We start from the raw sequence: 27,490 nt of genomic DNA on the forward strand, positions 1-27,490 counted from the left end.
TAATAATAATAATAATAATAATAATAACCATAATATCTATACCGCCTTCAAAGTCAGAGTTACAAGGTGCTTAACAAAATACAATGCCATACTATATAGGTGCAAATCTAGCAAATCATGGGGGAATAAATCAAAATAAAATAATACTTGCCTTTAGTACTTTTACTCTCTTCTAATGTTACTTTTAAATTGAGTACTTTTACAGTGTGCTATTACAGGATATGAATACGTCTTCCACCACTTCCTTAAATTGTTATAAATATTTTTTGATCAAAAGCACTTGAGATTTTCCTCAAACTTACATATGTAAGATTTTAGGTCAAAAACAAAGCAGGAGATTCCGAGGAGAACCTGAAGGCATCATTACTTTCTTCACTGAGCTCACGCACACACCACTCTCGGGGAGAACAGGGCAATTACCCACCGCTGGTGTTGATTGGTTGACGTTGTTTTTTTATCTGGACAGCGACCAATGAGGGAATCCCGACCAACACATCGAGGATCACGTCGACTCATCCTGCACTTTGACAACGGAGCTGCATGTAGACCTGAAGTCCATAGTCTTCAACCTGTCCTTGGCCTAAATCAGCTATTTTTAGTTTGGAGGATGTGGTGGAGGGTTAATGAACTTGTTGTCCTTTCTAATATTTCAGTTAATTGCCACTTATTTCATAATGTTTCAGTAGTTTGAAGTATGACCATAAGTAAAACAAGCTTCAGTTATATAGTTTGAGGACTGGGGGATGATACAAAAAAATGTCTAAAATGATTTAAAGATTATTAAAATAAATTTTACATGCTTTATTTAGTTTCTTTTATGCCTCTAATACTGTTTTTATTTTAGTTTATAAAATGTATTACTTTGAGCTCCATTTTTTGTATGAAACGTACTATAAAAATAAAGTTTATTATTAAAAAATGATGATAATGATGAAAAAAGTATACGTTTTTGTCATGTTTCACGCAGCAGGAGCAATATTTCTTTAGATTTGTGGCTACTGTGCCTGTCCGACCCTGATAAGATACAAAAAGACCAGTGATGGAATGTAACAAAGTTTATCTAGACTTTAACTAAAGTATGACTTTTGGGTACTTTTTGCAACACTGAAAATAACGTACAGGAATTTAAAAAATCCCCATCATATAAAGCACAAAGGCATTTAGAGTAGAGGTGTGATGCACTTTGGAGGCATCAGGTAGATGGATCAGAAATGCAGTGCGGATATTACAGGCTACGGTCTAGACAGCCGCTTCTTTTTGGCAGATATACTGTCTATAATAGAGTTTACAGCATTTCTACTGTGCCAGATTCTTACGCAACAGCAAACTGAAAAGAGCAGACAAATGGTGCAATCCGGTCTGTGGTACAATGTTTAAAAATACAATATTTGGATAGTTCTGAGCGGAAACAAATTCTGAAGATAAGCACAAAGAAAATTGGGGTTTAATATACAGTACAAAAGGCCTTTTTTTTTTTTTAAAAGGCCTTACTATATGTCTTTACCAGCACTGCACAAGGGATGAGTGCCCTCTGCTGGTTTACACCTTCACCCGTAAGTGCATGCTGTGAGAAAATGACCATGTGCAGATAAACCGTCCCAGTTATCAGCCTGCATGTTAGGAGCACTGAACATACAGCAAACTGCATTACTGGAGCAAAGCATGTTCTTTTTTATTAAGTGTACAAAACAAGTGCAAAAATAGTGATTCATAAGAGCTACACAAAGTAGGACTTGCCCTTCAAAAATTACAGTCACAGAGGATACAAATCGAAATGCATTATGAAGTGCTGTTCAAAGAGGATAAAAGGGATCAATGGTGCAGTCTTGCGCTGTAGAAAAAGATTGCAAAACATGGACTTGGATTCACAGCATTTGATAATTACTAAGTGCAAGCTGCTGAAACAAATACCAAATTCATCAGCATTCTCCCTTTCAAACTATGCAGAGTGCAAAGATTTTTACAAGGAAGGACCTCTATAAATGACATTCATTCTAATACACTTAATCAAATAGATAACTTTGGCCCATATGCTATTGTAACATTTAACTTCCTAGTCTGCGCGCACACACACTTTCACAGAAATGACAGCTAATCTTTTTAACTTACAGCTAAGACAGAGGAAACACAAGACAATCTGTGTTGAAGCGGCAGTGGTACTTAAAGCAGGTCAGAAATGTGTTAATATGTTGATACCGTTAACCTGGGGTGCATGCAATGAAAGTACCTAGTTTTTGTATATCTGAATACTGAGAGACACTGACAGGTATAGAAGAGAGAATCTAAGTGGAGTTGTGGGAGGAGGCTATGCTACCTTAGTCTAAAACTGCAGCTAATTCCACCTCAGCAAATAGCCAGGCACTGCAACTCTGGCACTGATATGTGAAACAAGATATTCAACAACGTTAACAAGCCTAACTGGACTGAAGGCATCTTGGGTTGTGGTGCAAATCAACAGTAAAAAAGGCACACAGCTTGTGGATTTAGGGTGGCGATAACTGAAACCCTAAACACTGCACAAACACACAAACCTTGCACAGAGTAAGCCTAAGTTTTAAATCACCAGTCATCCCGGCCACACATCCCCATGTTTGCCATTTACAGTATGCTGCACTTTTGCTTCTTCTTCTTCTCCTGTTCTTTTTTGGCCGGCACGAGCTCCTTGCGCTCGTAGAAGCTGGAGAAGCAGGCTGGCGTGCAGATTGGCTCTCTGAGACTCAGCAGCCACCTTCCTTCGCCGTAATAGGTCAGCGATCCGAGCTCCATCTCCTCCACAAGCTCCCCCTGTTGGCCGCCCTGCTGCAGTGCCAGGATATCGAGCAGATCCAGACCTGTTTGAACCGGATCGACACCCTCTGCGCAACCCAGAGTGACGTGGGCTCGGCTTCCCAGAGGCAGGGAGGCGGCAGACTCAACCTCCTTTTCGGCATCGGCTGGCCACAGCACAAGCTGCTCCTTGGTGAGGGACACTCTGGCACCAACAGTGCGAGGAGTGACAAAGAGAGCGCTCAGTGACAGCTCGAACACAGAACCATTGAGATCTTTGACTGCCTGGAGATAAGAAAAAAGGAAGCGATTAGGAAATATCACAACCAACTTTTTGATATAATCAAACATTACACTGCTCGTAGGGCTGCACGATGTGGTAGAGAAAAGAAACATATTGAGCTCATTTTGACAGAGAATTTTGTATATATATTTGTAAATATTGCATTTGGCAATATTGTGATTTTTCATCATATTTCAATAAATGTGCAGCCCCAACTGCTACCATGTTACTGTTTGGAAGGTTCACCCAATGCAATAAATAAAATGTGAAGTAAAAAATGAGCATGCCGAACAAACCAACCAACTGACTTAAAATGTATCTGATCACTTACTGGAATCTGTGCATACTCTTTGGCACCCTCTGCTTTTCCATAGTCGCAGAATTTTGTAGTGCAGTGGAGGGTCCCTTTGGCTTGAAAGTACTGCTCCAAATCCACCTCCTTCTCAGCTTTCCCAGTGACTGAAAACACAATGAAAGATCAATTGCAGCTTAGTCATTACAAAGACTTTAGATTATAATGTCCTTAAAGACTTTATTTCTGACTAGGGTGGGGCAAGATGGCCTTAAAATATTACCGCATATATTGATCTTGATGTTTGAAATCTCCTTAAAAGCACTTCGTAAACACAAAGACAGGGCGGCAAAATCAAAAAGCATATTTTTGACTCTGGATTCTTAAAATTGGTATCGAATAAATTGTTGTTCAGGAACCGGTATCGATACCAGCATTACATTTTTTTAAACAATACCCAGCTCTACATATCACAATATAACAATATCCAAAATCAAAGATTGTCTCATATCATGATGAGAATATATCGATATATGTTCAACCCTATTTCTCATCTGTCCATTCACATTTGTAATACATAAAAAACAAATCTAAACCCACTCACAGTCAATCAGGTGTTTCTTGAAGGCCTCCATGGTGTCCAGCGTTTTCAGGAAGTCCATCGATGTGCACCTGACCTTGTCCTGGACGGAGGAGAGAAGAAACCAGCCAAAGTAAAGAGGAAGGGACATTTCCTCAATTGGACCTCTCATGGCTTCCAGTTTGGCCTCCTCCAGTCCACGCTTGGTCTTCTTGATCAACTGTGCTACATCTCTGCTCCACTCAGTACGGGGCTCCAAAAAGACAGCAACTAGATTGTGTTGCTCTGCAATCTCCCCCAGGCGGGCCAGCCGATCCTGGGCGTGGTTGGTGTCGTCCACCACCAGCAGCAGAGGGGAAGATGTTCCTGCACTGCTGCGGGCCACCACAGCCTCATCCAGAGCCTTGTATCCTTCCACGGATGCTTCTGGACTCTCTGGCTTCACACCGTGGTCGTCAGCACAGATTATTGAGCAGTGCTCTTTGTAGGTATCAGCGATGGCACGGGCCAAGAAGCTTTTACCACTTCCTGGAAGGCCTCTGAGGACAACAAGGGTACGAGAGATTCGAAGGGCGTCTTTGGTCTGCTCTCGCTCCAGGAAGGCAAAGGACAGGGAGCCAGGCGCAGGGACTGGATCCTCCTCCTGTTGAGGCTCAGCATCTTTCTCAGATTTAACACCTTCGCCTTCTGGTGCTGCCTCAGCTCCCTTCACAGACTCAGCTGATTTTTCCGGTTCTTTCTTGTCCTCAATTTCAGCAGATGCCTCCTCCTTTACGGTCACAGCTTCTTTTGGCTTTTCTGGGGAAGCTTCTGTCACCGGCATAGTTGCTGCTGGTTTTTCTGGGGCCGCTTCTGTCGCCGACACAGTTTCTGCCATTTTTTCTGGGGAGGCTTCTGTCACTGACACGGTTACTGCCGTTTTATCAGGGGAAGCTACTGTCACCGACACGGGTTCTGCTGGTTTTTCTACATCTGCCACAGACATTTTGGCAACTTCTTCTGCCACAGCATCCATTGTAGTCTTCAGTTCTGTCTCTTTCTCCTCTTGGCTGGGTGGTTGTATATCCACTGGCTGCTGCAGCATGACTGGTTCAGGTAATGTTTGCTTTTCTAGTTCGGCTTCTGGAACTGTTTCTGCCAATTTCTCTGGCTCTGGTTCAGGGGCACTCTCTGCCAGAGGCGTTTGCACAGGCAAAGGTTCTGGGTCGTTCTCTGGCACAGGCTGTTCAGGCTGGATGTTTTCAGGTTCTGTGTCTAAAGCTTCAACTGGGTCAGAGATTGTTTCAGATGACTCAACTGGTTCTGGTGGTGCGACCTCAACAGGCATCGACTCAGTTTCAGATGTTTCTGTGGGCAAGTTCTCCTCAATCTCCATTTTTGGTTCTTCTGCAGACACTGCAACAGTTTCTGTTACATTTATGTCTTCTGTTTGTGAAGTTATGACTTCAGTATCATGACCATTCACTGCCATCTGCGCAGTGTCTCCGCCAGCAGCTGGTGGCTTCTCAGTCTCCTCCGCTGTCTCCAGTTTGGACACAACCTCTTTTTCCATTACAGTCTCCTCTGGCTGTGGAGTCTCTGACGCATGTAAAACCTTGTCGCTCTTTTCAGTATCCATGTCTGGCTTAAAGTCTGACTTTACACACCACCAAATACCTTATGCAAATAAAAAGAAAGGGAGAAATTGATTATTTAAATCAGTGACGACACAATATGTAAAACCCTCTAAACGCATATGAGCTTTTGCCCACCCCGACACCTCAAACAGCACTGGATTTTGATTTTCAGTTAATCAAACAGTCATCAAGTTAAGTCAGAAAAACTTTGGACATAGGCTGGACAAGGGTGTCACTGATTTATCCATGTATTTAAGATTCTGTGCCACAACACACCAGACTTCAGTGGATTTAGAAGGAGTGGGTTTAACTTGGGTTTGGCAGAGAGCCCCATTAACCAGAAATAATTACAGTCGGTAAAACGTGTTCTTTAGCTGGCACTATACAAACAGCCAGCGTGAGAAGTGAAATCAATGGTTGACAGTGTTATCTTTTTACATGAAAAACCTTGTGACTTTCCTCGGACATACAGTCACATCTGTCAGCTTTTTATCAGACCACGTGCCCTTTCAGAGGAAAAAGTCAAACAGTTTTATGAGGACTGCGGTCATTATGTCTCAAAAACAGGAAGTTAGTCAATATTCCTGGCTTGAGAAAGAGAAAGGGAGCTGTAGAGGGTGGATCATTTTATTTTGAAACACATCTTCACGTACAATGCAATAAGGATGGGATGTTCGCAAATCACAATAAAAAACACTCGGGGTGAATTTTCATTATCAGGATAATCATGAATAGCCTCACTTGAATGACTTGAAAATGCTGTCTAGTTCGCTGACGTAAATTCCTGGATTGGTTTCCTAATCTATTTTATTTTTTATTGCCGGGATGACTTATGTTCTTTATTTGCCTGAGCCCGTCACCATGACCGAATGTAAGGTTAGGCACAGATGGTACTTTACTTGAGTATTTCAATTTTCTGCTACCACATACTTCCACTCCACTACATTTATGATTACAGATTATGTTTATTCAGTGTTTATAGGCTATCAATGTGACGTGTTACCAATCAGATAGCGTTGTGGGTGGGAGTGTGAGAGGATGCTGCATCAGAGCCACATTTAGCACGTTTTAAATTAGCTTATTTTAACAGCAATCTGACAGAAAAATCACTGACACCGATGATTGGGAAACGCTGAATATCGGCCCTGATATTCAGTCCACTCCTTATTAAGATGAAATAAAAGTCATCTTATCGATCTCACTTTTTTTCCCCAAGTCTTTTTTTTTTGTGCATGTTTGGTAATGAGGTGATCCAAAAGGAAAAGTTACAGTACTTTAATATTTTGATGCACTATTTTTTAAACAGATAACTATCAGAATATATTTATATTTTTCCTCCCCATGACATTTAGTGCCATGGCACTGCATCAACCTCAAGCTACAATGTCCATTTTCTCTCAGTAGGGGTGTTGCATCATTGTGCATATGGTAGGAGTGGTGGCAAAATCTGCCCTCTACAGTTTCATGCAAATGTCGATTTGCATTTTGTTAACAACACAAAAGATAAAAAAGTGTAGTGAAACTGACACTCGACGTGACTGCAACGTACTGTAACCCAAACCTCGTATCTGCGCCAAAGCTTGCCAGCAAACACACAGACAAAGGGCAGTAAAGAAAATGGGGGCATCGGGGAAAAGTGTCATTACCTCAGCTCATTTTCAAACGTCAAGTAAGATTTGTTACCAAACACGGGATTTAACAGATGTGTGAAACCACACCACCGTGTCATGAGACAGAAGGGGAAGCTCTCACAACACTCCTCAACACATTAAGCAACAAACACAAACTGGCGGACATTTAACACCTTCGTTTCAGGCAGGAACACGCAGAATATGAAAAGCAAACAGGGTGCAAAAATTGTGAGATATGAACACTTTGAGATGCATTAAACTTCATCTTATTCTCTAAACGAGGAAGGCTCAGTGGCAGTGAATGGCGCAGTGACAGAGAGGATGTTTTTTTGTTAAATCAAGTTAGGATTAAACACATTAATTACACATTCGCTTGACTGTAAATATGATTTTTTAATTTTTTAAAAAAAAAAACAAGCGTCGAAGCGAGGTCAGGTTTAGCTTTAAACAGATAAAATGGACAAGAGTTAGAGCATTTTTATTAAGTGCACAATGTGTCGAGGCGGGGAGTGGCGTGCACCTACGTTAGCACGCCAGACAAAAACAATTTAGCCTGGCAGTCAGTTAATGTGCTGCAACATCAGCAGCCACAGCGCCACGTCTTAGCACGGTTTATCATCTCCCAGCGTGTACGCGTCCCGGGATAACTTATTTTAGGCTGTTTGTGCTTTAAAAAAAAAAAAAAAGCGGAACACGGACGAGATGTAGCAGACTGTGCGAGGAGCTTTTGTTCGCTAAGATGCCAGCTTACCAGTTAGGCTGCAGTGGGAGCTGTCTGTCTGTCGGCGGTGCCGCTGACCACGCGTTTCTCTCTGGATACAATGACAAGGCAATCCTCGGCACAGACACGCTCCCGCTTCAAAAGGAAATTGCCGGGGACGCGCAAACTGGGGCGTGGCCACGAACACGCCCCTGAAGACCGGAAGGACGCGACCGGATGCAGATTTATTTTATATTTATTTATTTATTTTTTATGTTGTGTTTTGAAGAAAATCAGAGAAATTCACTCTAAAATCTCTCACCTTTAGTGATATATTATTTTCTCTCTGCACCTCTACATCTTTGTTTTGAAGAAAAGATTGTTTATGACATCTCTGTAACAATTATGCCTCTGAAATCCCCACTAACTTTGAATTTAATAATAAACCTTTAAATTACATAACAAATCTTACACTTATAGTTGTTAACTTTCACATCCCAAACTTGAATATCTTGGTCTGGTTGAATGTAATTCATACAATGATACATTAAACCTTATGAGAAATTAAAAAAGTGAACGTACATTGACGCATTACAAATAATTGTCTTTTTACATGCAGGAAGCTTCAACTGTATAATGTCCTTGACCTGCTGATTGTCTTGCTCTCCAATGTGCAATAAAGATTTTTTTTAATCAAAAACTGCCCAATTTTAATGGACAAAAAATCTATGCGCATACTTACACACAAAGTGAGTTTTCATCTTATTTTTCTGTTGACGTGCTCTTCAAACTATATCTTTATAAATGAAATCAATAAACCCCTGCCTGGTTTCATATTTTATCTGACTTTATTTTTATTTTAAATACATTTTATTTATCAGTTTTATGTTTTCTTGGCCTACATCTGTGCTGAACATCAAGAAAAAAAACCCTATTTGTTCCCCTTTTACCTTGGTTGCCATTTTTCTGTTCATTTAGCATTACTATTTATTGAAATGTGAAAAATATTCAGTGTCAAGACACATACACCTTTAACTGGAGTGTGTAAATCACACCATGTACGCCTTGTTACAGATGTAATAGAGGTGTGACAGGGGAAGTTCCCTGCTGAAAGTATGGAGAAGTTTCAAGTAATCAGAAGATGAAAGACTACATGGTCGGCAGGTTGCAGTGTGGATATCCAAGTGTGTATTTTTTAGATTAAGTGGCACAACTGACAGATAACAGATGTTTCAGTTTTCAAAGAATTGCATCAAAAACGCAGCCTCATAGATTAGGATTATATTGCAATACTGCCAATAATAGCATTTGTTCTTTAGAGTTTATTCTGTTGGTCAGGCGTGAAGCCTTGAATCACTTTTTATGTCGTGTGTTTTAAGTTGCTGCTTGTTCCTCTATGTGAAACTTTTTATGCTGCTGCCAGGACTCCCTCTTAAAAGACATTCTGAATCTCAGTGGGAATATTCCTGGTAAAATAAAGGTTAAATACAAATTCAAAGAACTTTGCATATGTTACTCTTCCGAGAACATTATACTTGTTCGCACAATTCACAACTGTCTGTAACACTCTGAGACCAATGCTTCCAGTAACAATGTCACAGTATGATTTTCTAAGAAACCACACAGTGATGCAGTGTCTGGTTTATATCATCTGTTTCATACTGAACTGTTTGTATTTTGACTTTCAAGAAATTACGACTGAAATCCTGCCTTAATGCACCAAAACCGATAAAGAAAAACTGGGTCTTATTCATTAGCTAGTGTATTAATACATTAATACACCTCAGACATCCTAAAATCAAATACATATATGCGCATGTAAAGATGATGTTTTTAAGGTTGTCATCAAAATGGATTTGTACATTTTAATCATTTGTTGCACTAAAAGATAAGACATCTTTTATATTGGTCTCCTTTGGTTCTAAAAGCTTTTATATGACGATTACTGTCTTCTCTGCAGCACGACAAGTCTCCAATGACGACATCCTCACTGTGGTAGATGTTGTTTTGCTTCATCGACGGCCTAAAAGCAGAAGGATAAATGTCAAGGATGAAAAACATCTTTAAATGGAACAAAAAGAAGACGAGGAAGAGAGGGAACCTTCTGAATGGCATTCATGGCAGACTCGTCTTCTTGCAGTTTGGCTTTGGTTAAGGCTCTCTCAAAGTGGGAGACACAGGATTCAAAGTTTCCAAGTTTCACTGAAACAGAAGGGAATTGACTATCAGAGTTACTGATTTCATAAATATGTAAAAAAAAAAAAATGTTAATTAAGGAAAAATAACAACTGACAAGCAAAAAAATGTATAATTACATTCTGACTGTGCCACTAAAACATTAGCATTTATCTGCCATTTCTCATCGGCAATTTCATCAGCTGCAGCAGCTGATCGGGTGCCATAGTCTCGGGCTTCTTCGTGGCGACCGAGCTCCAGGTAACACCAACCGATCTCATGAAACAACCAGGTCTTCTCCAGACCATCACAGACCAGGGGAATCTTCCTCTCCCAGCTGAAGTGGAAACATCCAGAAAAAATCAAATAAAATGACCAATCACTGATGAAATGATCGTCAGTAGTGACACCTCAATGTTTAACAATGCTCATTAGGAGAGGTGTTGTAGACATTTTGCAAAGGATGTGCAGCTGTTATTTCATTATCTACTTACAACTCAATGGCCTGTGAGAACTGTCTAGTTTGGGCATAAACCTGCCCAATGTGGTCCAAAGCCCTCAACATTGCATCTGGGAGTTTGCTGTTGACAAGAAAGATTACTGAACATTTGATCTATTTTTGTAAAATGTACTCACTCCTCCTGCGTCATCTTCAAATTCTCACCATTGTTCTGCCAGTTCCAAGTCTTTTTGATGATGCTCTAATGCTTTGTCCGTGTCTCCCAGGTCAAACAAGGCATTCCCAATGCAACTATGCAGGCTGCCCAAAACCTCTTTCTTATTGGGCACCTCTTTCTCTGACCAGCCCTGCATGATCTTCATGACTTCTTCCGCCTTCTTGAGACTACCTTCTGCATTTCCTGATGACAACTCTACGGCACAAACGTACAGTAAGCATTTTGTTGGCTAAAAAGTAAAGCACAAAGCTACAAGTTCAACCAAAAGCCTGCCTTTTGGGTCACAACTAACGATTATTTTAATTGTTGGTTAATCTGTTGATCTGTTGACAATCAATTCATCATTGCAGCTCTATCTGCCCTACCTGCAGCAATGTCATCCAGGCTCTTCAGCAGGAATTGAGCAGGTTCAGTGGGTGCAATGTGACGTGGCTTGCTACGTTTCTGATGCATGCTCTTACGCTCCCTTTCGCCCGGACAGATAGGTTTCTCCTGGCTCCAGAACTCTGTGCAGCTGTCAAGGTACGTGAGGGAGCTCTGGATGACATCCTGCAGTTTTTCACCACTCTTCGTCTTACTGTTAACCAGGGCTGCAGATTATTGTGTAATATGTTAGTCTATTAAAAGGGAAAAACATCATTGTATGTGGGTTTAACATATTGAATGGTAAGGACAGCATGAGAAAATAATAGTTAACATTTGAAAGATGCAGATAAAAAAGACAAATTTAGAAAATACTGTATGTCTTCAGTGAAATAAAATCTTACTTTTATCTTTCAGCAGGTTTTCTAGACATTTCTTGTCACTGTAAAAATTTCCCAGCAGTTGTTTGGTAGTCTTCTCATTCTTAGGGGTCTTCTTGTTCTGCTGTTTTTTCTCTGTCGTCAGATTCTGAATAGCAGTAATTGGCTGTACTCTCTTTATCATTCAGAAACATAATATTGTGCATCAGAAGGGGGTTTATGGTTAAGCTTTACATAAAACAGCTGCAATATCTAGGGTAAGCCACTACTTAGAAACAAGGTCCTTCACTGTTACCTGTTGACCTGGACAGGACTGATGTTTGTATGTGTACAATTATTGTAAGAACTGCTCTATCTTAAAGTTTTCCAGGTAAAAAATAAGTTATTAAAGGGGAACACAACAAACACTCACCTCCTCATCTTTTTCGAGAAATGACAGGTCTCCCTTAATCTCCAGTTTTACGGAGGAAGGGCCTAGAGGATGCCAGAGAAGAACAAATAGTTTAGAGATGTGGTGTAAGGAGGATTTTCATATACTATAAAAAGTATCGAAGTACATACAGCCAACAGAGTTTTCTATGGCCTCCTGTGCTTTCTGGATACCCAATCTGAAATCCTGTATTTGTGGACGTAGCTTTTGTCCTCTGTGGTAGAACACCAGCGCAAATTCAAATTCTCCCATGAAGTACAATGCCTCTGCTTTCTGGTACAAACCCTGAAATATCACAATAGAATAAACAGTTAAGAGCTTCACTTTTTTACAAATTCTCACATATCAACATTGGGTACTGACTTGAGCGCTGTCATTTAAGATAAATAGACAGCATTTCTGTTGTTGCTGTTCTGTTGTTTACCTCAAAAAAGGTCTTGTCCTCTTTGAGTGAAGCCTCTGCATCTTTTAGAGCGCTGTCAGATTGACCCATCTTCAAGTAACATTTAGATCGGCCAACGAAGCAGGTCTTGTCATCGGGCTTTAAAGTCAGTGCCTAAAAAAAAGATCACGTCATGTCACACAAAAAAACTGAAACTATGCACAGGATTTTTAACACTCAAAGGTCATGTATGAAAAACAAAACTCCCGACTGCTAAACCCTAACCATGAATCCCATTCTTGTAGCACATCTCGTTTACCTGGAAAACACAGGCCCTCAAAATGCTAGACCTTTATGACCAATTGGTTCCACCTCAGAACGTAAGAGAGGCCTCGAGTAACTTTTACTATGTTGAATGAAAAATTGAGCAGTTAAGGAGAACAGAGGGGAAGAGGAGGAAGACGACAAATACGGGTCTGATGATAAATGGCTGATAAATGCAGATGTTTTGGTGGCACAATCAGAAAATGTCATTTGTTTTTGTACTATATTATTCACACATTTCAATTATTTACAAAATCAGTAACTCTGACATGTCATATATGCTTAACTTTTCAAATTCATAAGTGTTGCAGTGCAGTCAGTATGTCAAAGCAATGTTTATGTCATATATTTATCTGTTGTAGTACTTTATTACATGGCAACATTATTTCTACTGTATGAACCATACCATTGCAACCTATTTTGGGACAACATTTAGAAAAATATATTACATATTCAAATGGTAGCTGTGTGTATCGTTTTGGTTAAAAAAAACAACAACCCAGTTGAGAGAGAGAGGACATGGTTTTGACTGCAGTGTTTCATTAAACAACAGATTTGTGGGGTTTTGACAAAATGGTGAGCTAACTGTTTTTCATATTTGTGTTTAGAGCTTCGGGAAATTGAGCTACAATTTCAGGAAACGCGTTTTAATAACTGGGAAAACTATAATAGCTACATTGACAACCTTGGACACAGCATTACAAATCCAAAAATGTTCATCAGTTTGTTAGGACAAACTGTGACGAAGTAAGATTTACCATAGCAAGCAAGCTAACGCTAGCTAACTAACTTTACCTACCGTTGTGTAGCTCTCTATAGCCTTTTTATACTCTCCTTTAAGGTACAGCCAGTCCCCATTGGCCATTAAAGTGGAGAAAACGCCCTTCGGCTTTTGACCTTCGTTTTCCCCGCTCAAGTCTGACATTTTTGGGCCAACTTCTTGGTCTAATCAAAAGAAAATTTAACTCAGCGGGGGGTAACGTTAACTCATCAGAACACATTAGCATCTCCGGCCAACTGGTATCCTAGCAACCACACTAACAAACCTAGAGCGGCGGGAAGCGGCGCCATCTTGTGCCCGCCTCGCTTAGTACAACTCCAATATCAGTTTTAATGTGGCACAAAATTTGAGCTTTCATTGTGTATATATGTATTTGTTGTTAATATAATTCATATTAATTCACTAAGTGTTCATTATCAACACGTATACTATGCAACCAAAACAAAAGAAAACAAACAGTTTAGGGGAAACCCAGAGGAGGCCAACTTTATTGACATGGCTGGTAAGTTTCAAGGGCAAAGACTGGATGGTTTCGCCATAAGGGCAAAAATAATGAGAGCAAAGATGAGGACGCTTTTTTCTTTTCTTTTCTTTTCTTTTCTTTTCTTCATGACATGCACCAAGAGAACACCACACTCATCAGGAAGTAACCCAACATTACCAGGTTTCCATTATTACACACTTCCTTAGACAATAGCGAACACATACCACGTGTCATACACATGTATTCTTACGCTTATCTGTTGCATGGAGTAAAATTAGACAGCTTGCATCACAAAGAACACAGAGCACAATCTATTTCTGTGCAATATTTCGTGCACACCAAGCAAAAACAATTACCTTCCTGAATTTTGTGTCAAAGGGATGCATACTCTGTGCCCCTTTGAAACTTTTTAGATGACAGAAAAGCGTCCTCATCTCACATGGATGGTTCTATCAGACAGCAAATTTACAATAAATATACATATGAAAATTAAAAAAATGGAAAAAACAATCAACTATCATCACAAATCAACACTTTACATTCCAGTAAAATGTACAATGCAGCAATCTGTGAATGGCAACATCAAACATAAAACGTGTGACAACGAGAAGGAGAGGGACCAAAGTCAGCACAGCTGTCTCCACTGCCATCTTTCTGTGTGCTTCAGCTGTACTGTGTGTGTACGTCTACGCTCCAGCTGTTGTGAATTTAAAAAATATGCTCAAGTACTTCTATTGGCTTATGACAAGGAGGCAGTTTTCAGTGCGAATTCGTAGCAGCCAACTGTCTGTCTGACAGATTCTTCAAAGGGGGAGGCGCCGCTTGCTCAGGGATTTTCTTCCGAAATCATTAAGCAAGTTATTTACTTTCATGCAGAGAGTACCCGCTCAGCAGTAAGTTGAGCCGAGCCGGATAATAGCTTGCTCAATTCTCAGTTGCATCTTAGGAGTTTCCCCAGGATCCCTAAAAGCTCTGATAATATAGCTGCACAATCTCTCCTATCTCAAAAATAGAGAGAATATTTGGACCAGGGTTGTTAGCCATTACTGACTTCAAAGTTTGTTTCATTCTGTGAGGAAGAAAACCAAATCCAAAACCAGTAACACTATCAACTCAGTTTGAGACATCTTGGTGTCCTTGCTAAACGGGCTTTAAATCATTTGTTGCATGTGGTCATTGGGTTGCATTCATTCAGTCAATGGCATAGACAAGAATCTGACTTGCAATCAGTCAGTCATTAAATATGGATGGTGAGTTGGGGGGTTGACATTGTCGAAAAGTCCTGACGTAACGGTTTAGGTAGAAGAATCCTCCAATTAACCAAATTGGAAGAAGAAATTTCCTGGTCCAGATGCTGAAACAAACAACAAACAGGTCAATAACTGATGTATTCTCAAAATATAGAAAAGCATAATTTCACAAATCAGTTTTGCATGATACGCACAGGAATTACCTTCAAAACTAAAACCGCCTGGGCCTCCAAAGAACGCCTTGAAAATGTTGTTGGCATCAAAATCTGGTGGAGACGAAAAGAATCAACATCAGCACAGACCTTTAAAGCTGGGCCCTCAACATAACAATAACAGCCGTTTGATAATAAAGGTAGTTAATTAGCTCAGACATGATTTGCACTTTAGTCTGATTTCACCCTTGAGACTTCCCACCCCAAGGATTGCCCAGGTGCTGACCTCCCATGTTCATGCCGTCATCCTCCAGATCCTGACCGCTGTCGTAGCGAGCCTTCTTCTTTGCGTCTGAAAGCACGCTGAAAGCCTCGCCCACCTCCTTGAATTTCTTCTCCTCTTCCTTCTGCACCTCAGGACTAGCTCCACTGTGACGGTCTAAAAAAAGAAGGAGAAAAAAAAGAAGAAGCACAAATGTAATTTTGGCCGAGGTTCAAGTGTCTACAGTTTCATGGCTGCCCCCGTAATAAGTGGCTTAACCGTTAGTTGATGAGAAGAGTCTCGGTCGACCAAGTTTTCATTCGTCATAAGTCACGGAAAATGCAAAAAAGCAAGTTAATTTGTAAGCATTCATCATCCATTATGTTGAAAAGTCCCCGAGTATATGTTTTTGTGAAGTTGGAAGTTATTTATTTCCATGTTCTGAACGATGAATTGTTCAGTCTCATTGCTGGTTGTTCGACTCATTCAGAATCATTATTGCTTTTGCCATTAGCACTGTCGTTGACGGGCGGTTTGCTTTGTCTGTACCCCCAGGAAAATATATTTAGATACTTAAATATCATAAATGTGCCACAACTACTTGACAAGGAAAGTCTTTAGTCGGGGGCAGCCCTGGCCCTAGTAGAATTGCACAGTTATTTAGTTATTAGAGATCTTTTTCGGTTCAGTTAAGCACCTGGGTGATGTAAAAGCGCCCGTTTGCGGTAAGCTTTCTTGATCTCATCTTCTGTGGCGTGCTTATCCACCCCGAGCACTTTGTAGTAATCTTTCCGCTTGCTTTTCTTCAACTCCAGCTGGGCATTTTTCAGGAAGTGCTTGTGTTCTGGAGAGTACAAAAGAAAAAAACGGGTTAAAAAACACTTATCTTTGCCGAAAGCTGCGACAGCCACAATGGAGGAATTGGCTTCTCACCTTTTGTCTTCTCTGTCTGGTAAACCTTCTCGTAGTCTCGCACTGCCTCTTCATACTGCTCTGTGTCCATATAGCTGCAGCAGAGAACACACAAGCCTGTTATTGCTTCTTTACCCACTTTGTACGAATCCACAATATGAGTTTAGATAACGATACTGTATTCTGTTGGACGGAAAAACAAATACATTATAACTTACTCTCTCTATTAACAACCAAGTTAGAGAACCTGGACATACCACTGTGCTCTCCGTAAGTAGGCCTTGATGTAGGTCTCATCCAGTTTAATGGCCTTCGTGCAGTCTTCAATGGCCTGTTCTAGTTTCTTCAGCTTTTAAAGAAAAAGAAGAGAATCACCATCTGAGGCAGAGTCAGAGAGAGAAAAGTAGTGACCTAGTTCTCTTGATGTGATAGCAGAAAGTTCAACATGGCAAAGATAACAAAAAACTTGGACTGCCAGAGGGGCAGGATGAGAACTTTGCACAGTTTATACCTGTGCTATCCTATGAACAACTACATGTGAGTGTGTGATGTATGGTTGATGATATGTATGTGATTATAAATCACTGTGATGTCAAATTCCTGTTCCTTACCTTAGATCCAACAGTGGCCCTATTACAGAACAGCTTGGCATTAGTCTTGATGTTGTTGGGGTCTATTGTTAGTGCTTCAGAATACAGCTCATACGCTGCCTCAAAGTTTCCCTCCTTGAACGCCTTGTTCCCCTCCTCCTTCTTGGCTTTTAGTGCTTTGGCATTCTGGGAAGACAACACACAGAACAACCTTAAAAGCTCCTCTGGGTTAGACAATACACTAATGGATAGATTTATAGGAATTAATATAAATTAAAAGTTTATTGGATTTATAAATCTTTTATCAACTGAATTACTCACTCTGCAAGCGAGCCGAGCCTTGTCATGATCAGGAGCCATACGCAGGGCCTGGACAAAAAACTGGACAGCCTTGTCAATGCAGTCCTCATAGTACAGACAGAGTCCACGCACGTACAGTGCATCTGCATTAGTGGAGTCCATCCGCAGAATATCACTAAACAGGGAAAAATAATTCATATTAATGCTAAAAGAAAAAATACAGGTAAAAGAGAAGTAATAACAAAATATGGCATTTTATATCAACATCTTTGAATGTTTAGCTCATTTATGAAAAACTACAGCATACTGCAGAATCTATGTGCTTCGTCGGACAGTGTAAAAGGATGCCATGGTGTAGCAGCTGATCATTAACGAGCGAACAGACATATCCTTAATGGAAGGAGAGCACCAGCCAAAGTTATTAATTTCCTGCTTCAATTGGGGGAATGACTTTCACCATCTCCTTCTCCTGAAGGCATTTCCCAGAGAATCTTCATTTTCAAAGCGGGGTGATCAATTCAAGGGATGTGCCATTTTTGAAGCACTGTGATTATGAAGGTAAGATCAAGTTTAAACTTCTTCAGCTGGTGTGTCGAATCTATAACTCTTCAGAAAATAAAAACAGAGATGTGCTTCATAGTTTTTAAAAATATCAGGTGTTAGGCCCATGGATTCCATTTATCTGGCCAACTTGTGTTCAACATGAAATATGAAACATTTATAATTACTACTTTCAAGTCATTTTTCATGGTTTACCTGTTTCTACAGGGCTCTGGGATGAAGACTTGCTCTTTTGTTTGACTGACTGATAAGAATTATAATAATATGTTATTGAGTTGGTATGGCACATGCACACCCTTGTGTTTTAATCTGCTTTCACCCTGCAGTCTTTGTTACAAATTCCAATTATGTCAAATTTTCAAATATGTCCTCTTACCTGGCTACAGACTGAGCCTCGGGGTAGCGCCCCAGCAGGGCTAAACACTCTGCCTTCAGTATCTTGAACCTGTGACATGCTGGGGCAGGCTCCAAGGCACGGTCCATGCAAAATACAACCTAGAGACAACCACAGCACACTTGTCTGTAACTGTTGACATATCACATAATTGACAGCATTAAGTATGATTGTGATAACTGTGTAACTTACCATCCTGAAGTCTCTCTTATCAAATCCGATTTCTGCCATTCTCTCATATTCAAGGATGGATTCTGCATTCTTCAGCTGACAAAGGAATGTGTAGTATTCAGTGAGAAGACCATTAAGTCAATCATCTGATCTCCTCTAAAACCACTCAATACTAGACCTTTCCACTTTTATTTGCATTAGCTTGGCCAACGCTTATGTGATAATGGATAATCATGTCCAAGTTGTCAGATCATGCTCTGCCAAACGGAGGCTGACTCACCTCCTGCTGGGCCTGGCTGTTGTCATTCTCTAATTCCAGAACCCTCTGGAAACAGCGGCTGGCAGCCATAGCATTGCCAAGAGACAGGTGGCACTTGCCCTCTCGCAGATGGCCCTGTAGGGAAAAGACAGAAGAGTTCACAACCGAAGCGATAACTTCCCATTCTTACTCAAATCAGCTGGGCATTGTTTACCAAAAACTAAACCATGGCTAGCCCTAATTTACTGCTTTGTTACTGGACTAACTTTTTTTAATCCTGTCTATAAAATCATAATGCTGGTAACCCTGCAGCAATGGATGATTATTCACTACTATAGGGATGAGGTATAGTTAATATATTGAGGCGCTATGTACCATAAGAAGAAAAAGCATAAAACTGATTAAACTAGTCATTCCTACAAAATGAAGCAGCACATAGTTTTGCAGTGTAGTACACAGCTACACTCAAATTTTGAGATCCCAAGTAGTGGTTAGTCAAAGCTGAGTAAAAACCTTTTTTTTAGTTGTTTTGTCTCTCAATTAATGAGCTTTTAAAACTAACTGAAGTTGTACAGTAACTGTTATTTGCTATCTAAACCAAACTTTACAAGTTAATTTTACCACTACTGCCTCAATTATAAAACAAAATATTAATCATGTTTACGGTTGCATGATATGGAAAAAAGGATGTATTTTGATTATTTTGACAGATATTACAATTTCAGTAAGATTAACGATTATTATTTTCACTGAGAAAACTATCAAAATCACGATGATGTCACATTTGTCGGGGTCTGTACCAAATAAACATGTTTTCTTACATCTGGCGAACAAGATTTGTAGACCAGGGCATCTCTGCAGCACTACAGTATTCCATTTATCAAAACATCGATATTGCCATGTTACAATTTGAATGATATTTTAATGAATTGTGCTTGCCTAATCAGGGTATTTACACACATTACTGCAAAAATCAAACACATTTACGTCCCTTCTATGGACAAGAATGTAAGAAGAAGAGGCAGGCATATGGAAAGCTTATGCAGCAAAACAACACTCAGAACAGGATATACTTAACAATGTACAGTAAAGTACAGCAGTACAAGAGTAGATTTCCCCTCATATAGAATTTAACAGTTTGTTTCCCACCACCTGCCTTCATGAAGGAGTTATCTAGTCGTACTGCTTGCTGGGAATCCTCTAAAGCCTCTCTGTACCGACCCAACATCATTAGCGTCGCTGCCCGGTTTCCGTAGTAGCTTGCATTCTTCGGACACATGTCTGTATAATAAAAATAAAAAGTTATTGATATCCTATAAAAGACAGGCAGAGTTTGTTTTCTCATACAAACACAAAATCAATATCACCCCATCAAGCCAAGTTATTTAGGCATAATTACCTATGGCCTTGGTGTAATAATTGAATGCTTCAGCGTAATCCTTCTTGATATAAAAGGCATTGCCTTGCTCTTTGAAGCCCTCTGCTTCCCTGTGTAAAAATGGGCAGTAAGACAGATATAATAATGGCAAAAACTAAGATCAGTTCTGTTATGGACAGAGCATGACTGTACAGCTGTGTGTCAGTAGTCAACTGGCTGGGTTTGTCCGACACGACTTCTTCTCTGCAGACATTATTCCTTTAAGTTAAGTCCACTCTGAGTACACATGCATAATAACATGCATAATAACATGTAAACAGAGCATGTCCAGGACTGTGAGTGAACGTATGCATTTCAGAGAGCTTGCTGGCCTGAGTTGGCTAAACATAGAAATAGCCAAAAGCAGCAGGGCAGAAGTGCCAATCAAACACGTAGTTATTTTGTGAAGCAGAGAGGGAGCAGAGCCAGGAACATATGACACCATGTTGTGGGCCACTGCCATGACTTTTTTTTGGAAGCCTTTCATGTTTTACATCACGACCACACATTGAGATCATGGTGTCATTAACTAGTTCGCCAGCTACTTCAAATATCGCAATGTTGTTAACGCAGTACTCTCGGCCAGATCAACTTTTACACTTGACAGGCAACGGTAGATTTGAATGTATCATGGTGTGCCTGACTGCAAGCCAGACAAATCCAGCACATCCAGCTAAGTGGATGGCAACCGAGCTAAACACGATCCGGGGCAGCTAGCTAAACAGTTAGCGGTAGCGCGCTGCTTCGCTTTCATAGTGCGACGAGAAATTGAACACGTCACTGTCTTTGGATGAAACATGTCAGTATGATACACAATTACAGGTGTATTTCAGTCGCTGACAACAGAGAGGTAACTTATATTACCTTTCTAATTCTTCGTCACTTAGCAGTTCCATGTCAGGATCCATATCGCAGTCGTCAGTCGCCATTTTGCCGTGAATGAGAAGGGGCGGGGCCACATCTACTGCAGAAGTTACGTACAGTGTAAACAGGAAGTAGCCCATTAGGTAAGAAGAGCTGTTTGCTTACAGGTAAAAAATATCCTCATAGTTCACATATATCTCTCCACAGGTAGACAATGTCGGCGTCACGACACAACTTTTAGCCGTGTCAGTCACTTTCAGATGACATTCGCTACTTGTTACGTAATATCGTAGCTCTGTAGCTCACCGAAAGCTAATGCTAAGCTAGTTCCTGACGTTAGCATAGTTGTCACTGCAATATACTGTGTCAGAAAGACATTTCCTATGTATGCTATCTAGCTGTATTTCGCTCTAAAACAGCAGTTGTCAATAACAGACTCGGATCTAATTTTAGCAACCTTGCTACTGAAATGCGCAGCACATTGCGATGCTGTGTATTTACACTGTAACGTGTCGTTAATAAAGCCTGATTCGACAGTTTTCCATCTGTGTATGTTTTCTCCGAAAAACAGATTTTCTGACCTGAGAGTGAGTCATGGGCAAAAGCTGTAAAGTGGTTGTGTGTGGCCAGGCTGCAGTTGGGAAAACGGCGGTATTGGAGCAACTACTGTATGCCAATCATGTCGCAGGTATGTTGTGTTTACAGTAATAATGTGTATGTATTACTAAATGAAGCGTTATAAAACATGATTCAATGTTTTGAGCTAATGAGCTCCTTGCGTTTTTAACACACTTCACTACATGCATTGCCAGTATAGTGTTAAAGGTTGGTTATTCTCTGTGTAATTACTGACATTACATATTCAGATGTTTAGTCTGATGGACATTTGTAAAAGCTCCTGCAAACACTAAATACTGCTCTGCTTTCAGTGAGGCACTTATAGGAGCAGCCAGGACTTACAATGAGGACCTGCTAGCACAAATAACACAATGAGTGATATAGAGCTTTGTGATAGGACCCTAGAATAAAAACCATGACTGGGTCTTTTAATTTTGTGTAGATTAATACAGATCTTAGTACATTCCAGTTTAAAACAATCAAGACAAACAGTTGTCTTATACGTGTGCAGTATCACTCTGTATGTGCTTGTCTTTGTTTTCCCACTGTTAGGCTCAGAACCCATGGAGACCTTGGAGGACATCTACATTGGATCCATAGAAACTGACCGTGGCACAAGAGAGCAGGTCCGCTTCTATGACACCCGCGGACTCCGTGATGGGATGGAGTTTCCTCGACATTACTACACTTTTGCCGATGGCTTTGTACTTGTCTACAGCATTGACAGTAAAGAGTCTTTCAAGCGGATGGAGGCCCTCAAGAAGGACATCGACCGCCACAGAGACAAGAAAGAGGTGAGGACTGAATCAATTTACAATGTATATGTGTGAAGGCTCATTTGGGGCTGCTTATATACGGTTTGTTGTTGTTTCCTTACATTGGTGTTGAGCGAACTTGATTATCCCGATTCCACAGGTGACCATTGTTGTGCTCGGTAACAAGCTGGACAAGCAAGATGAGAGAAGAGTTGATTCTAACCTGGCCCAGAACTGGGCGAAGAATGAAAAGGTGCGTCTGTGGGAGGTGTCGGTGGTGGACCGGCGCACGCTGATTGAGCCCTTTGTCTACCTGGCCAGCAAAATGACCCAGCCACAGAGCAAGTCCACTTTCCCTCTCAGTCGCAATAAGAATAAGGGCAGTGGGTCTACAGATAGCTGAATGAACAGACACTGTATTTATGTTCAAGAGGGAGGAAAAAGGGAGAAGAGGTGTGTTAAAGGGAGCTTAGTTTTGCTAAAGATCAATTTTGATATGAAGGATTGAGGCAGTAAGAGCTGATTTGAGAATGTGGAGGAGTGATGATGAGAGAAAAGGCAGAATGATTGTATGGATATTTATATACAGTGAGAACTGTTCATATTGGCATCTATATTTGATGTTTTGGTGAAATACTACTTTTCTTATAAATGAGTAAAATGCTGATTTTTGCCACATTAGCTCAGAAATTAAAAGCCAGGGATTTTTGTTCGTCATTCCCCATTTTATTAGGTTGGATTATGACCAAACTCTTCCTCCACATTCTTCGCAGTTACCACTGTTGACATCAGCAGTCATATTTGGACCTACATAATGTAGTTTTTTAACTACTGACAATCAACATTTTGATCTCAGTTTGAAAACTTTTTAGACTCATGGCGCTCCCTGCATAGATGAATTAGGACCTAGCACTTGCGTGCACTGGCTACTATTTTATTTACATGTACGCTACATGTATATACACAGACTGAATCATGAATTGCAGCAGGCACTCGTTTTAGCTAACTACTTCGTCACACAAATGCTGAATTCCAAATGTTTTACTAGATATGATAGGTGAAGGGATTTTATTGATACATTATTGATGATGTCAGTTACATTTCTGTTTGTTGATCTGGAGATTCGTTACACTACATATCTTCTTTGCTGAGACTCAGTGTTGGATGTTGTAGAGTGAATGATTGACATTCCTTATCACATATTGCCTTTAGCAATTAAAATATGAGATAAAAGATAAAAGCAGTTTCTGCAGGCTCAGGTGCTACTTTTTTTCTGGTTGCGACACATGACTTAAAGCACTCTACATTGTAAAATGTTGATCACGACTCATCATATGATCAGTTAGTTACTGCTGAAGTTGAAGCTGGTATATGTTTTACTGAGCTGTAAAATAAAACCCTAAAGTATGACCATTGAACTGTTTTTCAGGGTGCAACATGAGTCAGAATATGAGCAGCTTTTGATGTTTCTTTAATTGAAAAGAGAGCATGTGTTGATATTGTCTTGAATATTCATGTTTGTGCCTGTTCTATCAACACTATGTATGATATGTGCAACTTTTTTTGTGATATCAAGCTTTTATGTATTAATATCCATTAAATGCATTCACTTGATATTTGTTTGCATGTTTTGTAAACAAATTAAATGATTTTTTTCTGTGCCTAACCAGAATTTTTGGTGATCTTTTATTTCAGTGTACAAATTATTGTGCATTTGAAATTTTTTCAGACAGCAAAAAAGCACATCCCTCATAGTTGTGACCTAGTGAGGAGGAATTTGGTCTATTGTCTCTGTGACTTCTGACCTTCTCACATGTGAAGGGTGAGAAACATGGGAGTTTAGTGACAGAAAAGCTTAGACCCAGTTGAAAAGCTTCAAATAAACTCAACCACAAGCACAATCACTCATTTTTAGTAAACTTACACTGCAGTATGATTCATGGCCAGCAGATGTCTCTGATCTCCTAGTAAAACAAGTTGTATGTTCACATATATTTTCGTTTTATGGGAAGTATCATTGTATATACCAGTCATTTACTCTGGGATCTCTGCTTTATACTGCTACTAATCTGTGGTGCCAACAATCTTTAAAGCGGTGCACTGATTTGATAATTTGTTGCATCTACTGTCAGTAATAAATGTGCCTGTTGGTCTATGAGGGCCTATAAGAGAGACAGAATGAATGATAAAATAATCTATTTAAAAACTGTCCAGACATTAAAAAAATATTTATTTACTTATTATATCTCGTACTTTGCGATCATGTCTCTCTTGATGCTGGAATGGACATCTGTAGCTGAGTAGACTGAGGTCTACATGAGAAAAGTGTTGTTAAAACAGCTCTTTATTAATACAGTTATTATAAATACTGATATCACTGCTGTCATTTGTAATAATCACCCTGTGATGAGCTTTTTGTTACATTAACACTGACACTAGATAGTCAATTCAGACACTATACCACACAATACTTCTGTTAAAACCCTTCATAATAAAACATAAAGAGCAGTGTTTCAGTATTCTGTTCACTAGCAAGAAGCAAGTATGTAAATAGAAGTGGACAAAACATTCACAAAGGTATTATTTATGGCAAAGGTGTGTATTGTACTGTAGTTCAAGATGCAGGGATTCATAGTATCTGATAAGTGTACATTACAACATAAGTAATATGCTGTTGAATATCCTTTTTGATACATCTGGAGGATGATAATAATCACTATTATTGCCACAATGTAATAACCTTCGACACTGACACCTCATGATACCGCTAGCTGAGAAAAATCAATGCATTTGTAATATACACTGAATGAACACACTCTTGTTCCTTTGAGAGGGTTTGATGATATCTAGCACTTAGTTTGTAGGTTGTAAATTCAGGCTTTTGGCGCAGCCGATGGCTCAGTTGGTGGAGCGTGCACCCCCTTTACAGAGGCTGTGTCCTCGCCGCAGCGGCCCAGGGTTCAAATGTGACCTGTGGCCCTTTGCTGCATGTCAGCCTCCTCTCTAAGCTCCACTATCCAATAAAGCCACAAAAAGGCAAATCATTTATTTTAATAAATTCAGTCTTTTAAAGAAAATCCACTGAAACAAAATGATTCATTCAAGATTAAAACTCAAATCATACGGACATTTAGATCAAGCTGCATACAAAATTGTCAACTGTCATGCAATAAACTGCCTTCATGAGTTTAAATATGGAACAAATGAAAGTGAAATATTCATGACGAACACTTTCAGGAGAAATAATCCCCCACTGTGTTGAAACACTGATTGTTGGAAATGCTGGGGTACAATATATGCTGACGACTGATTAAATGCTTTTTTACACTCCTAAACTGACACCAAAACATCAGTGGAGTTCTGTAAAGCCGAGGCAGTTTTGTTGTTCAGGGTTTTTTTTAAAAAAAGGAGTTACTAGAACATCAATTAGTTTGGCATTCTGTATCCGTCAAAAAAGTCAAATTTGTGCAATGGCTTCCTATAAACCAGTTTGGGAGTAAAAAGAGTGGCAGTCAGACAAGGTCAGAGATGTTTCTGCAGAGGAAATTATATGCTAGTTCCATACGGGCGTGTTGACTGGAGAGGTTAATGCAAGATAATGAGAAAACCTCAAGTGGAACATTTATGAAATGATATTACACTCACCTTAGTTTCCCCACGGGGTGCTATCATGTACCATCTCATTTCAATCTTGTTCTTTTTAATGACTAGAACTGAGCCACCGCGCTGATGTTACCCAGTTATTGTATCACACATTTGGACTATATGCACACAGTGGAGTTCATTTTATCTCTCCAAGTTCTGACAGAGAGAGGCTCCTGTAAGTTGTCAAAGTCTTTCTGTGTAATGGCTCCGTTTCTGCAGTGACCCACATTAGATCCACAACACAAAATGTGAAATACACACTACGGGCGTGCAAGAGTGAGGCATCGATTTGTCACTCGCCTGTGTGATTTATGAACCTTCCTCTTCCTTCAGACTAGGCTGACCACAAAAGAGAAATTCACACTTGCTAGTCACAGTCACAGGCTAACAAGGTGATGCCCTTGTGTTGCTACCAGTAAGACTCTTCACCGTTGCATGACAGTGCGTCTCACAACTGCAGCTGAGCATCCAGCTCTCCCAGAGGACTCATAAAGTAGATAACATTGTGTCCTCCTCTTGTTTTTGTTTTTTTGTTTTGTGAAGAGAAAATAGACTTCAGCCCTGGAAGCTGCTCCTCTTTTCACAGTTGCCATCATGAAGCATCAGATTAACAGAACAATTCCACACAGCAGTGAGCACACACAGTCTAAATGGCACTCTCTGTGGGCTGGAAATATCAGCTGCTCTTAAGCCATCAGTTATGTCAAATGCTAGTTGTCACACTGGCTTCCCACGAGCCTCTGAGACAGATCATTTGTCCTGGAGGCACAGGGTGATTTAATCTGGGATAAGTCGCGCTGAAGGCAATTTGAACCGTGCAAAAATCGGATCTTAGTTATTGCTTATAGTTTTTGCATCCAGTGTGGGTGTATGAAAGGGTGTGACACCTTTGATGCTATCCAGTGGGACATGTTGACACAATGTCTCCCAACAGTCAATAAAAGGACAATTTAGGCTCAATAAAAAAGCAAATGAAGATGCTGTGGAAGCTGAAAAATAAATTGATTTATTCCACTGCTTGACTAACTCAACCCTCTGTCTCCTCATCTCTTCTTTCTCTGGCTCTTTTAACCTCAAATGCATCACTAGCGATATTAATGGCTCTGTATTTTACAGTACAGTAATCAGTATAATGAGTACTGTGATTGTAAATGTCTTAGCAACGGTACAGTACTTTTTCCCTCTATAATTCTGCTGTAAGAGTTTAATTATCAGCTGTGGGTACCAAAGAATAATGAGAAGTAAGCATAGAAATGTTAAAATCTATCCATGTTTGCAATAAAACTGAATTTGTGCAATAAATGAACACAAAAAATGGGCTGACCTGTAGTGACCTCTATTAAATAACACAATAGATTTCATAATTCATTAATGTTTTGGTTTTCCAAAATAAAAGATATCAGTATTCCTCTGTAATATCGGTAATAAACACACATAGGCACTATTTATGATCAGGCACTGTATGTTTAAACACAC

The 27,490-nt window shown here is 40.0% G+C and overlaps 4 protein-coding genes across 8 annotated transcripts; 1 reads left to right on the forward strand and 3 right to left on the reverse strand.

Annotated features, from left to right (window-relative positions):
* Nucleotides 1-1,647: 1,647 nt before the first annotated feature.
* cnp (2'',3''-cyclic nucleotide 3'' phosphodiesterase) lies at nt 1,648-8,022 on the reverse strand. The gene is made up of 4 exons (XM_073494664.1): nt 7,920-8,022; nt 3,946-5,577; nt 3,381-3,508; nt 1,648-3,051 (listed from the first exon to the last, which is right to left on the reverse strand). Exons 2-4 carry the CDS (start codon nt 5,537-5,539, stop codon nt 2,599-2,601), a joined length of 2,175 nt encoding a protein of 724 aa, XP_073350765.1. The 5' UTR covers nt 5,540-5,577; nt 7,920-8,022; the 3' UTR covers nt 1,648-2,598.
* A 1,805-nt stretch (nt 8,023-9,827) lies between these two features.
* On the reverse strand, nt 9,828-13,524 carry odad4 (outer dynein arm docking complex subunit 4). Its single transcript, XM_073495348.1, has 11 exons — nt 13,399-13,524; nt 12,318-12,449; nt 12,025-12,178; nt 11,876-11,937; nt 11,488-11,638; nt 11,086-11,310; nt 10,708-10,915; nt 10,538-10,624; nt 10,184-10,380; nt 9,970-10,070; nt 9,828-9,891 (listed from the first exon to the last, which is right to left on the reverse strand). Exons 1-11 carry the CDS (start codon nt 13,522-13,524, stop codon nt 9,856-9,858), a joined length of 1,479 nt encoding a protein of 492 aa, XP_073351449.1. The 3' UTR covers nt 9,828-9,855.
* Nucleotides 13,525-13,839: 315 nt separating this feature from the next.
* On the reverse strand, nt 13,840-21,082 carry dnajc7 (DnaJ (Hsp40) homolog, subfamily C, member 7). Of its 4 annotated transcripts, none has more exons than XM_073493944.1 (14): nt 20,997-21,076; nt 20,115-20,203; nt 19,872-19,996; nt 18,737-18,850; nt 18,478-18,552; nt 18,268-18,386; nt 17,352-17,505; nt 17,052-17,216; nt 16,698-16,789; nt 16,462-16,535; nt 16,226-16,372; nt 15,553-15,705; nt 15,318-15,380; nt 13,840-15,218 (listed from the first exon to the last, which is right to left on the reverse strand). In XM_073493944.1, the coding sequence occupies exons 1-14, from the start codon at nt 21,059-21,061 to the stop codon at nt 15,181-15,183; spliced, it is 1,473 nt and encodes a 490-aa protein (XP_073350045.1). In that variant the 5' UTR covers nt 21,062-21,076; the 3' UTR covers nt 13,840-15,180. The 4 variants fall into 4 exon arrangements, with proteins under 4 accessions (XP_073350045.1, XP_073350047.1, XP_073350044.1 ...); XM_073493943.1 differs by having other exon boundaries at nt 15,084-15,218; nt 15,309-15,380; nt 20,997-21,061; XM_073493946.1 differs by lacking the exon at nt 20,115-20,203 and having other exon boundaries at nt 20,997-21,082.
* Nucleotides 21,083-21,123: 41 nt separating this feature from the next.
* On the forward strand, nt 21,124-24,035 carry nkiras2 (NFKB inhibitor interacting Ras-like 2). 2 transcript variants are annotated; one of them, XM_073493947.1, is made up of 4 exons: nt 21,124-21,163; nt 21,568-21,684; nt 22,167-22,408; nt 22,530-24,035. In XM_073493947.1, exons 2-4 carry the CDS (start codon nt 21,591-21,593, stop codon nt 22,770-22,772), a joined length of 579 nt encoding a protein of 192 aa, XP_073350048.1. In that variant the 5' UTR covers nt 21,124-21,163; nt 21,568-21,590; the 3' UTR covers nt 22,773-24,035. The 2 variants fall into 2 exon arrangements, with proteins under 2 accessions (XP_073350048.1, XP_073350049.1); XM_073493948.1 differs by lacking the exon at nt 21,124-21,163 and adding an exon at nt 21,188-21,203.
* Nucleotides 24,036-27,490: the final 3,455 nt, after the last annotated feature.

This window comes from Pagrus major, chromosome 23 (genome assembly GCF_040436345.1).
Source record: "Pagrus major chromosome 23, Pma_NU_1.0".
In the NCBI taxonomy this organism is placed as follows: Eukaryota; Metazoa; Chordata; class Actinopteri; order Spariformes; family Sparidae; genus Pagrus; species Pagrus major.

Bases quoted from the DNA above. Each gene is read 5' to 3' on its own strand.
- cnp (XM_073494664.1), bottom strand. From the start codon at position 5,539: ATGGATACTGAAAAGAGCGACAAGGTTTTACATGCGTCAGAGACTCCA. The intron at 3,509-3,945 runs GTGAGTGGGTTT...TTGTGTTTTCAG, and splicing joins CAAGAAACACCTGATTGACT to TCACTGGGAAAGCTGAGAAG. The intron at 3,052-3,380 runs GTAAGTGATCAG...TCTTATCTCCAG, and splicing joins AAGAGTATGCACAGATTCCA to GCAGTCAAAGATCTCAATGG.
- nkiras2 (XM_073493947.1), top strand. From the start codon at position 21,591: ATGGGCAAAAGCTGTAAAGTGGTTGTGTGTGGCCAGGCTGCAGTTGGG. The intron at 21,685-22,166 runs GTATGTTGTGTT...TCCCACTGTTAG, and splicing joins GTATGCCAATCATGTCGCAG to GCTCAGAACCCATGGAGACC. The intron at 22,409-22,529 runs GTGAGGACTGAA...CCGATTCCACAG, and splicing joins GCCACAGAGACAAGAAAGAG to GTGACCATTGTTGTGCTCGG.
- odad4 (XM_073495348.1), bottom strand. From the start codon at position 13,524: ATGTCAGACTTGAGCGGGGAAAACGAAGGTCAAAAGCCGAAGGGCGTT. The intron at 11,311-11,487 runs GTAAGATTTTAT...AATAATCTGCAG, and splicing joins AAACCTGCTGAAAGATAAAA to CCCTGGTTAACAGTAAGACG. The intron at 10,916-11,085 runs GTAGGGCAGATA...TTTGTGCCGTAG, and splicing joins CCTGGATGACATTGCTGCAG to AGTTGTCATCAGGAAATGCA.
- dnajc7 (XM_073493943.1), bottom strand. From the start codon at position 21,061: ATGGCGACTGACGACTGCGATATGGATCCTGACATGGAACTGCTAAGT. The intron at 18,553-18,736 runs GTGAGTCAGCCT...TTCCTTTGTCAG, and splicing joins ACAGCCAGGCCCAGCAGGAG to CTGAAGAATGCAGAATCCAT. The intron at 16,790-17,051 runs GTAAGGAACAGG...TTTCTTTAAAAG, and splicing joins GGGCCACTGTTGGATCTAAG to CTGAAGAAACTAGAACAGGC.